The 12,323-nt window shown below is 37.5% G+C and overlaps 1 protein-coding gene across 2 annotated transcripts in view; it reads right to left on the bottom strand.

Annotated features, from left to right (window-relative positions):
- The window catches only part of Gcc2 (GRIP and coiled-coil domain containing 2), a 49,730-nt gene extending 37,946 nt beyond the window's left edge, over nt 1-11,784 (bottom strand). For both annotated transcript variants that reach the window (XM_077791783.1, XM_026380233.2), the window contains exons 1-7: nt 11,703-11,784; nt 11,374-11,430; nt 10,287-10,371; nt 8,934-9,001; nt 6,311-6,415; nt 2,982-5,444; nt 1,927-1,999 (exon numbers count right to left, since the gene is read on the bottom strand). In XM_077791783.1, coding sequence (XP_077647909.1) covers nt 1,927-1,999; nt 2,982-5,444; nt 6,311-6,415; nt 8,934-9,001; nt 10,287-10,371; nt 11,374-11,430; nt 11,703-11,708 — 2,857 coding nt within the window. In that variant the 5' untranslated portion in view covers nt 11,709-11,784. The remainder of the gene's footprint in view (nt 1-1,926; nt 2,000-2,981; nt 5,445-6,310; nt 6,416-8,933; nt 9,002-10,286; nt 10,372-11,373; nt 11,431-11,702) is intronic.
- Nucleotides 11,785-12,323: the final 539 nt, after the last annotated feature.

Below are 12,323 nucleotides of genomic sequence, written 5' to 3' on the forward strand. Positions count from 1 at the left end.
TCTCGGCGGACACAACATCTCTGTCTGTATGTGGTGCTGAGGATCGAACCCGGGCCGCACGCATGCCAGGCGAGCGCGCTACCGCCTGAGCCACATCCCCAGCCCAGGACTTTACTTTTTGAATCTTTACTTATGATCTGAATTCCTGTCCTTACTTATTAATCAGTGTGTACCTGTGCCACACTGTGCAGCAAAGGCCAACTGTTCCACTTCTGCATTTCACTGCAATGCCATCTCACCTACTCTGGCATTAGAGCAGCAATTTTACCCTCTCCAGTGGATTTCCCCCCAACAGTTTATAAACATGCAACAAGAAAAATATCAAGACATCAAGATCAGGAACAAACAGTGAGGTAGTTACAAAGGTCAGGGGAGAGATTGCAATTAGGTGAAACATGCTATTTTTCCGATTTAAAAAAACAACTCACTGCCCCTCTTTTATAGAAACACTCTTCAAAGAATTGTCTATACATGCTCTCCAAATTCTCTTCCTCCATTTTTTTCTTGAATCCACTGCAATCAATCTTAGACACTAGCACATCCTGAAACTCCTCTACGTTGTTTAGTCTAATGGTTAGTTTTCAGTGCTCATTTTACTTGACCCATCAGCAGAACTTGCTATGGATAATATTTCTCTACTTTTTTCACTTGCACTTGTCTTAACTCGCAAGAAATTTTATGTTCCAGGTTTGTTTGTTTGCTTTTTAAAACTTATTGGCTGTTCCTTCTCAATTTCCTTTGTTTTCAGCATTTAAAAATAGGAAACTGTCTATCTCTGGTCCTCATCTTTTTTCCATATTGCTGGGTGATTTGAATCTCATGGCTTTTAATACCTACTATTTAATTACAAATTTTTATCTCCAGCCTAGTTCTCTCCCCTTAACTCCAGATTTACATAAGCATTCTATAATTCCAGATTTACATAATCACTTTATCTGACATTTTCACTTGAATTTGTATTTAAAATTAGTCTAAAACTGAGCATCTCTCCATGCCCTAGTCACCCACCACAGAAAACCGGAAGTTATTCTAAACTCTTTCAATTTCCCCGCCTATCCCAATCTAACTGGTTATTAAATTAAGGAATCATGAGCATGTTATACAACACTTCTAAATCTTCATTTTTAAATGGGAATAAAAGAGTTATTCCATGTAAACCATGTGGAATAAAAAGATAAGAATAAAGTCTCAATTCCTCTGCACATCACACTAGCATGTTTATGGTCAGGAACTTCCTGGTCTGATCCTTGACTCTGAAAATGTTAACATATGAACACCTGATGTTCTTTCTTGCTGCAATCCCTTCCTTTCTTCTTGTGTCATATTTCCCAATCTTCAAGACCTAGTTGAAGGGTTGGGGTTGTGGCTCAGTGGCAGAGCACTTGCCTGGCATGTGTGAGACACTGGGTTCAATTCTCAGCACCACATTTAAATAAAGAAAATAAAGATCCATCAACAACTAAAAAAATTTAAAAAAAGACCTAGTTGAAAATGCTTTTCTCTGATATTTTTCTTAACTTACAACAGGCAACTTTTTATGCTATCAACATTATATCTTTGTCTGCACCTCACACTATGGTACTTAGAGCTTCCCTAGACAGTGAACTCTTTGAGAACACTGTCTATATGTTATTCACCTTTCTATTAACAATGTCTAGAGCAGGTGGACATTCAAATAATATTTGCTCAATGAAAAAATCCCCAAAGTAATCATGCAACCATTTACAAATGGTGTCATATTAGTGTTTTGTTGGGTTAAACAGAAAGTGACAATTGAAAGGAAAAGCAAACAGATAGCTGGGGGCAATGGAGGTTAAAGGCAAAGATAGCTACATTATGTTTTTAACAATGTATTAATTAGCTACTTTCCTGATCTATTCTAAACAGAATTTGTCTAATGGTGACAACATAGAAAAGCATAGTTACCTATTTTTTCTTCCAGCTCTTTTACTGAAGAGAGTTGATCATTATTTATAGAAGATGATTTCTCTACTGAATCCTAGATTTTACACGGGAAAATAAAACAAAAAACAATAACAGAATTTATTTACTTTCCCATGATGAAAAAAGCAAACTGATTATCTGTGTTGACAAACCAGGTAACGCTAATGTTATGTATATGGCATTTACTTTGAGAACTAATAGTACTCAGAGGCAAGAGTAACGTGTTAAGGGCTGGGGATGTGGCTTAAGCGGTAGCGCGCTCGCCTGGCATGCGTGCGGCCCGGGTTCGATCCTCAGCACCACATACAAAGAAAGATGTTGTGTCCACCAAAAACTAAAAAATAAATATTAAAATTCTCTCTCTTTAAAAAAAAGAGAGTAACATGTTAAGTATCAAATATATGTGTAATAAAGAAATGATCAAATGGTGATTATAGTTTATCAACTTTTACAACACAATTTTTTTTAAAGAGAGAGTGAGAGAGGAGAGAGAGAGAGAGAGAGAGAGAGAGAGAGAGAGAGAGAGAGAGAGAATTTTTAAACATCTTTGTTGGTATGTGGTGCTGAGGATCGAACCTGGGCCGCACGCATGCCAGGCGAGCGCGCTACCGCTTGAGCCACATCTCCAGCCCCCATACAACACAATTTTTAAAGAAAACCTTAAAATTGTAGCCAAAGTGAAATAGCCTACTTTTTGTTCAATAGTGTTTTTTGAAAAAGACACCATGCATAAGAATGTAACTCAAATTTCTTCATGCTTGTGACTACACACTTTTGACCAAAATATTTTAAACCCCTCATCATTTAATCTTATATAAAAGTTCAAGGTTTTAAAATGATTACACCCCTCCAAAAAAATCAATGCAATAAACAGGATATATAACATCAAAATATTTTCAGAAATTTGCCACTTGAGCATAAATGCTAAAAAATTTACTTCTGACTTAAAAGTGGAAAAATGTTAATATAAAATTTTCTAGAGTCTATGACCAGAACTAAGAATTTATTTGAATCAATAAAGTTTAAATAGTTAGTACCTTTAATAATGTCAACTCTGCTCTCACATCTTGCAATTCAGTTTCTTTTTGTTCTAGTAATGCCGTTAGGTTTTCATGTTCCGTTATACAAGATTTTTCATAATGGGTTTCATTTTTGCTATGTAATTTCTGAGATACTTCTTCAACCTGAATTAAAAGATTCTGATTTTCAAGTCTTGTTTTTTCATTAGCATTCTTCATTTCTAGAAGATCAAGTTGCAGTGCCTCTTTTTCTGACAAGATTTCTTCTAACTCTTTTCTTAAAAGAACTTTTTCTTGTTCATAGTCTCTCAGTAAAGACCTAAGTTCTTCACACTGAACAACATTCTCTTCTTGAAGGCACTTAATCTCCTTTTCTAACTCTAAAACCCTTTCATCACATTGAAAAATCAAGTTGTGTTTTTCTTCATTTATTTTTGTTAAGGATTCACCTATAGCTTGTAGGATATTCCCAACATCATCTTCTTCATTTTCTTCTAAAACCTTTGACCCTAATTGTTTCAGAAAACTATACAACTGGGTTTTGACAAATGACTTCTGGACTTGTTCATTTTCAAAGAGTTTATTTAAATTTTCTCGCTCTACAACCATGACCTGAAGTTTCTTTTCTAATTCAGTAATATGTTCTTTTAAGATAAAATCTTCTTTTTGAGACTGAAGAGCTTCCAAATCCTTACTCAACTGGCTGTTTTCAGAGTTCAGTCTACTATTTTCCTCATGAAGAGCCTTTACTTCAGATGAAAACGTTGCCCGGTCTTCAGAAAGGGTTTTCATTTGAACCATAAGTTTTTCTATTTTTTGGTCATTTTGATCCTTCTCTTTTAAAGTCTCATCTAGTCTTCCTGTTAACTCATTTACCCTTTGTTCTAGTTCACTGTTGTACTGGGCAGTTTGCTCAACTCTTTCCTTTAGTTCTATGGCTAAGCTCTCTTCCCTTTTACATTTTTTATGGAGACTATCTACTTCTTCATAGGAATTTTTAATTTTACTTATAAAATCATCTTTTTCCTCAGTAAGAGAACTTATCTTTGTTTCTAATTCTTGTAACATTGTATCTCTTTCACTGAGACTAACTAAGTACAATTCATTCTTTTCCTGAAGGCTTTTTATGGTATTTTCAAGTTCTGGTACTAATTCTTGTTGAGATAATAACTTTTCATTTTCTCCCTGGAGTCGATTCATAGTTTCAAGAAGAGCATCTTTTTCATTAAATGCGGTTCTAAGCTTCTGCTGAAGTTCATGGACATCAGATGCTTGCTGTTGTTTCATTGACTCAAACTCTTGACTTATTTTCCCAGCAGACTCCCCCAGTTCTGTTTGTAAAATTTCCATAATCTCTCGCAAACTCTCATAATTTAAGATTGCTTCTTGCTTTTCTTGTTGTAGGTTTTCACACTGTTCCCTAAGACCCTGTATTTCAAACATTAATGCTAATTTTTCTTTTTCTGAACCTGACAAAAACGTCTCATTTAGTTCTAACATTTCTTTTTGATGTTGTTCCTTAAGACTGTGCACTTCTTTGTTATGTTGTTCTTTAGTAAAGCAAAACTGTTTATTTAAATCTTCTAGCTCATATTTTAATTTTTCTATTACACACCCCTGTTCTTCTTTAGCTAATAGTAGTTCATTAATTTTAAACTCTAAGTCTTCTCGTTCATGAAAAAACTCATCCCTTATATGTTGGGCATCCATTTCAAGTTTTAATTTAAGATTATTCATATAAGTTACCTCATCTTTTAAGATACTATGTTGAGATTCAAGTTCTTTTAAGGAATCTTCTAATTGTTTTACTTTTTCATTTACTACTTGTTCTACTAAAGTATCTTCTTGTAAAAGCATAGAACACATTTGATTGTCTTGGTTAACATTTGAGGTGGACTTCTTTAAGTTTTCCAATTCACATTTCTCTTGACTACTCTTCTCAGTTGCCTCCCATTGTTTTACTAAGTTTTCATTTAGCTTGTTTAACTTGTTTATTTCTGTTTCATGTTCTTTAGTTGATGTTTCAATTTGGCACATCAATTTTCTTACTTCTTCTTTGTGGGTAGCTTTCAACAGCAAAAGTTCTTCTTGTAAACTATTAATATCTTTTTGGTAATGCTGAGAATTTTCCTCAATGACTTTTTGCAGTTGAGTAACCTCTTGTTTTTTTTCATCAGTGGTAGCTTCTAACTGCTTTTGCAGATATGAAATTTGCTCCTCAAAGGCTGACCTAATTTTTGGAATTTCTTCTTGTAATTTTTTAACAGTATCTTCAGATTCACTGTGAAATTTGAGCTGTTCTGAGAGCTCTAATTGTTTATTCATTGCTTCTTCCAGTTTCTCTTGTAATCCAGCTTTATCTTCACTGTGTTTGGAATGCACTACCATCAATTCATTTTTCAAATCTTCAATTTCTTTCACATAGTTTCTATGTGATTGTTCCACTTCCTTGTGCAAATCTTCCATTTTAGTTACAGAATTCTGTTATGAAAATAAAACAAAGAAATCAAGTAAAACAAAAGAAACCCATACCCTGAAGAAAGATATTGACACTGGCCAATAGAGCAAAGTAAATGGAGGGAAATATACTAGAGAAATATGATACTGAGATTCCAACAATTTTCCTTAGGCTCTATCTACTTTAAGTAGAACAACTAAGATTATCAATATTAAAACTATTAAAGTAATACCTAACAACTAGTAAGTAAGTCTTTTGAATTTAATTTTCTTTTAAAAAAGTGACAAATCATATAAGTTGTATAAGGCATAAAACTTCAACCTGAGTAGATTACCTAACAGGCAAGAAAGTAGAAATATGATACTGAATATCCTAGAACTGAATACATAACAGTATTTAGAGTTATGTGAAAAATGAACTTATTTTCATTTTTATTGACATTGTAAGTATTAAAAGAAGATATAACAAGTAATGTTAGCTTTAGCTTTGTATAACTGAATGACTGCATTTACTTTATTTTTTCTTTTTGTCTTAATCTTTGTTCCTTTTTTCATAAAACTGGATTAGATATTTTTTTCCTTTTATTTTTTTGTACCAGGGATTGAACAAGATGCACTTAACTACTCAGCCACATCCCCAGCCCATTTTTTATTTTGAGACAAGGTCTTACTAAATTGCTTAGGGTCTCCCTAAATTGTTGAGGTTAGCTTTAAACTTGGTATCCTCCTGCCCCAGCCTCTCGAACGGGTTAGGGTTAGGGTTAGGGATCATAGACATATGCCACCAAAACTGGCAATTAGATGCTTTTAAAGGGTTTAGTTAGCTAAAAAATTCATGCCTACACTATATAAGTTAATAAAAAATAAAATAACATTAAATATTGTCTTACCTCAACCTCTTGTTTCATTTTAGTATTTTCTTTCTTCAGAGAAAGACACTGTTGTTCAGTCTCTGCTTTATCCAGAAGAATAGCATCCAGACGTTCAGTCAATGCCTGTTTTGGAATAGAAGGATTTGTTTGCCTGGGGTTAAAAAAATGGTGGTCTGGGCTGTGGTTGTGCATCACTGGTAGAGCACCTGCTTAGCATGTGTGAGAGAGGCACTGCGTTCAATCCTTAGTACTACATAAAAATTAAGTAAAATAAAGGTATTGTGTCCATCTACAACTAAAAATAAATAAACGTTATAAAAAATGGTGGACTGACCACAGGCATAGTTATCACATCTTTCCCAATCCATGTTAAAGGGAAAATAAAAGATTCAAAAAGGTATAAACATAAGAACAAAGAGAAAAGGAGAAAAGATATAGGAATATGAGAACTTCAACACATTTTTTGGAAAACTGAAAAATCAAGTCAGAAATTGGAAAAAGATATTCAAAACATGCATAATCAAGAATATATCTATGTAAAATATATAAAAAGTTCTACAAATCAATTAAAAAAAAGGCTCACTGGTCCATTAAAAAAAAATGGACGTTGGATAAAAAATGAGTGATTCCTTTCAGGATCACCATGACCTTTCATTTTACATTTACTTAATTGGCAAAAATAAAATGTAAGACAAAACCTAGTGCTGAAGAGGATATGGATCTATCGGATCCTGGGTATGTTATTGGTAGAAGTGAAAGTGATTTCAAATACTTTATAAAACTGTTTGACATAATCTCCTGCAGCTGAACATTCATGAAACTTTTTTGGGGGTGGGTACGGGGATTGAACTAAGGAGCACTCAACCACTGAGCCACATCCCCAGCCCTATTTTGTATTTTATTTAGAGAGAGGGTCTTACTGAGTTGCTTAGGGCTTCGCTTTTGCTGAGGCTGGCTTTGAACTTGCTATCCTCCTATCTCAGCCTCCTGAGCCACTGGGATTATAGGTGTGCACCAATGCGCCCAGCTAGGATAATGGCTACCTTGGGTATGAGAAACTGGAGGGGCAGCATAGGATAGTAGGGGACTACTTGGGAAGATGTATGTTATTTTCAAGATACTAGATTTTCTTTTGGGTTCACAAGTGATCAAAATATTTCAACCTGAAGGAAACAGAAAATGCAAAAGCAGAGGTAAACTTTAAGACAGCATGAATTTATTTCCTCAGAAAAACAGAACATGTTAAATTTTCAAATAAGATGTATAAATTTTCAGATATCAAGAATGAGCTCTTCAAAATTAAACATTCAAACCCCCAAATAGAAATTTCAATATAATTGTGGAAAATTAAAAGTCAATGACATTTCTCAGACAAAATGGAAAAGTGGAATGAAAATATAATTCTAGATTAGTATTCCAAAAAGTTCTGTGGCATTTTCTGTAGACTGTCTCGTTTAACCTCTATGATCAACTATTTTTTCCTCATCTGTCTTTTTTATAGATACTATAAAGGTTAAAACCTTAAACCTCAGGCCTCCCTAGTTGATAAGATAAAGATGCAGGAGCACAGAGATGAAGGAATTGGTTGTGATGACACCATTGGGAGACTGAACCAACTCTAGGACTGCCTCCCTCTGAACTCCTTAGTGAAAGAATATTAATTAAAAAACAAACAAAAAACCCCCTGTGCTATTTAAGGAAACAAAAACAAAGCAGATATAGAAAAATTTAGAAGTTCTATATCGTGTTATAGCTACCCATCAAATAGAGTAGGATAAAGGCATTTTTTAAATGCACCTACAATGCACTCATTCTTAAGAAGCCATAGAAAGATGTGCTCTATCAAAATGAGATGGTTAACTGAGAAAGTGAATGATGAGAGATCCTAGCAAATGGGGGCCTGATGGAGGAAAGCAGTGTAGAGGTTCACAGGATCATCACCAAAGCCAGTTCCAGGAAAAATGTGTAGCAGACCTAGAAAACAAGCAGACCAAACAAGTATATGAAGACAGAAGGCAGGAGAGAGCCATGCAAATGGAGAGAAAGCTGAAGTAAAGCTGAAGTAACCACAAGTCTTTGTAACTGATACATGTAGAGGATAAAGGAAATTGCAAAGTTAAAGCATAAGTCAAAAAGCACAAGCCCAGTGGTGCTGCTGACCCACCCAGAGGAGGGGATTTGGTCATGTTACACTTGAGAAGATGACAAGTGAAATGTGTGAGGGTTTTTTCCCAGGCCCCTAGAAATACAACTTCAGATATGGGTCAGTAGGCACATCTAATGATGTAGATCCACCTACAGATTACAAGTATCTTTAGAACAATGAAATTCTGAGCATGGCCAGGTTTTCTGAGAGGGGCAGGGAGGAAGAGGGCAAAGACTGAGGTATTTAAGAAGTATGTGGGAAGAAAAGGGGAGAAAATATTCATTTCAGATAGAGATCTAGAAGTCATTAGCCCTATTTTTTTTTTTAATAGTTAATCAGAGTGGTAAAAACTTAACCAAGTCCAGAGAGGAAGTGGTAAACAGAATGCCAGATAGCCTCTAGCAAACTGACATCCCTCAAGGAAATTCTATTTATCATCTGACATTTCCTTTTGGTAAATAAAAATTGAAGCAATATTCACAATTGTTTCATTACCTTAATAATATCATCAGTTCCTCCATCAACAGGTTTTGATTTGAATTCTTCAATTTCTTTTTCCAATTCTAAATAATTTGAAAAAAATTTCCAGTTCAGAAAATAATCACTAAACTGATAAGTACATTCTTAAAAAAAAAAAAACCTCCATAACCTATAAATTTGAATATATTTAAGAAGCAGACACTTTGAGAAATATTGACTCACATAATAGCATCATCTTTTCTTTTCCTTTTAATGTGGAAAACTTAAGATAAAAAAGTAGAGAAAATAGTATGATTAATCTGTATATACCCATCATCCTGCTTTAGTGATTATCACACTGACAGTATTTCATGCTTAATAGCACTCACTTCCTCCTTCCCCCCTTACCTATTATAAAATTTGAGACAGGGTCTCACTATATTGCCCAAGCTAGTCGCAAACTCCTGGGCTCAAGCAATTCTCCCTTGTCAGCCTCCAAAGTAACTGGGACTATAGGCATGCACCACTGTACCTGGCCATCCTGATAATTTTGAAACAAATCCTAGACATATTATTTCAGTTATAAACATTTCTTACTGTATAATTTAAAAGCAAGAACTCATATTAAACCTCATATTAAACAAAAAAACTTGGCTCTGGAGCCTAGAACATCATTTTCAAATAAATTACTCTCTTAATTACAAGCAGATTCAAATTCTAAAACATAATTTGACTTTCTGATATCAGCCACTTGAGCTATTAGCATTAATTTCCTTTTGAAATAAAAATTAAACAGAACAGAAAAATCAACCAATCCCAGCAAACGTATACATTTCAGATTCCCAGGAATTTATTACTTTACTTAAGGACATTGACTATGTCTTTGGGCTTCCCACTTTGTATCTCTAATATTTTAACTGACTCTTCTAGAAAACACACTTAACTCAGAGGAATCTACAATCCACATGAAGGAAAAAAAAATGCTTAACTTTACAAAATTTTAAAAATAATCCTCCCTAACTTTAACGATTCAAAGATAACTGTAATTTAGATATGCAAATATTAAAAAAAAAACAATAACAAAACGAAACAAAACACAAAAAGAGGTTAAGTGTTGTTAAGTAGTGAGATTCTACAAGTGACTAAGATGCATTTGGAATCATGAAAACTAAAAATGGGCCAATGTACTATTTAAACTACCATTTTGGGCTGGGATTGTGGCTCAGCAGTAGAGCGCTCGCCTAGCATGGGCTAGGTCCAGGTTCGATCCTCAGCACCACATAAAAATAAAGGCATTGTGTTGCGTCCATCTACACCTAAAAAATAAATATTAAAAATAAAAATTAAAAATACCATTTTTAAACAAGATAAATATTTTCAACCTAATACCTGTACACCTTGACTTAGCTTTCTGTAACAGCATCATTTGCTTCTTGGCGAACTTGATGAGATCTTCCTTGGGCAATGTTTCCAGCTGAAAGGTGTAACAACTTGTTATCACATTTCCAGAATGTCACAAAAAAACCAATGTCTGCTTAAAAATAAAAACATTCTACTGACTAAACCTTTAAGCCAATCAAACACCATATTTTATTGCACATTTTTAAAAATAGCAAATGCACCTTCAACTCAAGAATCAGTCATTAGCAAAAAGAGCACTTAATTTCTTACACAGATTATTGTGACAGAGGTCACTTTTCTAGATTTTGATTTCTTAAACTGTACCATTAGGGATTGGAACTAATACTTCTTAAAATTCCTAAAGAGCTGTAAAATTCTAGGCCAAGCTGAAAGAAATCTCTGGTCAGATGAAAATTTATAACTACAGCAACAAGATACATCAGGAAACTTTTCAGCTTTAACTAAAAAAACTGGGCTTTCACAACTTTTGAAAATTACTTAACCTCTGTGGATTCTCATTTGTAAAATAAGAATCATCACAGTACTATCTCAGAGTTATCATGAAGCTGAAATAAAGAAACCCCGTGCTTAGGCAAGGGCCTGAAACTTGGCATGCAAACAATAATAAATCTTGGCAGTAAATCCCTATCATCTGAAATCATTGAATGTTAAATATTGTCAGGGGCCATAAAAAATGATCTAACTCAACTCTCTCTTTTCACAACATAGGAACCAGAGCCCCTTGTCTCCTACCCTAACTCAATGGTTTTTCCCCTGCATCACTAGAGAAATCCTCCTAAACCAGACGGCTTCACTGAACGTCTGAAAAGCTGCAGGATCTCTTAGCAGTGCAAACCGGGAGCAGGAAGTAAACAAGAACGGGTTTCTCTACCAGGAAACCCAGGTTGGGGGAATGGGAGCGAGAAGCGGAAAGGGGTGAGTGACTGTCCATCAGAGCTGGAATGCCTGGAAGCGGCTCTTCCTTTTACACGGCCTCCCCCTGCCCACGTCCAAGTGCCTCCAATCCATCACCCTCCACTGCCGAGCGAGCCCGCCGGTCACACACGCGCTTCACCTTAGACTTCCCGGTGCCCGGGGGCGCTGGGGAGGCCACCCCATCCTGAAGAGGATCCTACAAAACAAAATCAGACCCGGGGGTCAGGACTCGCTCATCCCGGGCTTGGCGCGGACCCCACGGTGGGGACCCACAGGTGGGAACCCCGCGCGGGGAAAGCCCTCAGGGGAGAACCCCAACAGGGGGTGCTCCCGGGGACAGGTCGCCCCGAGCAGAGTCAGGGAAGGCGGCGGCAGAGTCCTCCCGGGGTCCCACCCTCGTCCCAGTCGTGGCGCGGGGGGCTCGGCGGCGGGAAGACGGACCCGGCCAGGCCGCCGCGGCCGCGTTACCTCCATCGCCGCCGAGCGCCGCGGGCCCGCGCCTCGGCCGCCGCCGCCGCAGGCTTCCGACTGCGGCCGCCTCCGACGCAGCCTCGGCCGCGGGTCAAAGGTGGCGCTCTGGGGGCGGCCCCGCCTCCTGCGTCTCCCAGGCGACACCTCAGCGGCTTCCGCTTCCGCCTCTCGGCTCCGGGGGCGGGTCCCTAGGCTCCCGGCCGGCTCTGGGGCCAGCTCCGCGGACGGAGCTGGGGGGCCGTCGGGTGTGCGCGTCACTCGGCTGGGTCCCGGGCCCGCGGGTCGCGAACCCGGTCGGTCTGAGTTCTGGGACTCCCTTATGTGGGTGACGGGGTCCGCGCCAGGGGAGAAAAAAGACCAGAAGAAAGCCTGGACCCCCTTCCCCGGCACCCCACTGAGATCTGCTGGTGGGATCCCCGAGCTCCTCCTGTGCCCGGATCGTCCCTCCAGTCCCCCCAGCAAGCCTTCCTGCTGGACTACTGGAGAGTTTGCTGGCACCCTGACCTTCCAGGAGTGTCTCCCATCACTCTCCAATTGATAAGGTCACCTGGAGCGACAGCTCGTTTCCCTGTGGTTTGAAATGGCCGAAAGAACGCCAAGAGGCAGCGCGCAAATAAA

The sequence above is a fragment of the Urocitellus parryii genome, chromosome 12 (assembly GCF_045843805.1).
Source record: "Urocitellus parryii isolate mUroPar1 chromosome 12, mUroPar1.hap1, whole genome shotgun sequence".
NCBI classification, from domain to species: Eukaryota; Metazoa; Chordata; class Mammalia; order Rodentia; family Sciuridae; genus Urocitellus; species Urocitellus parryii.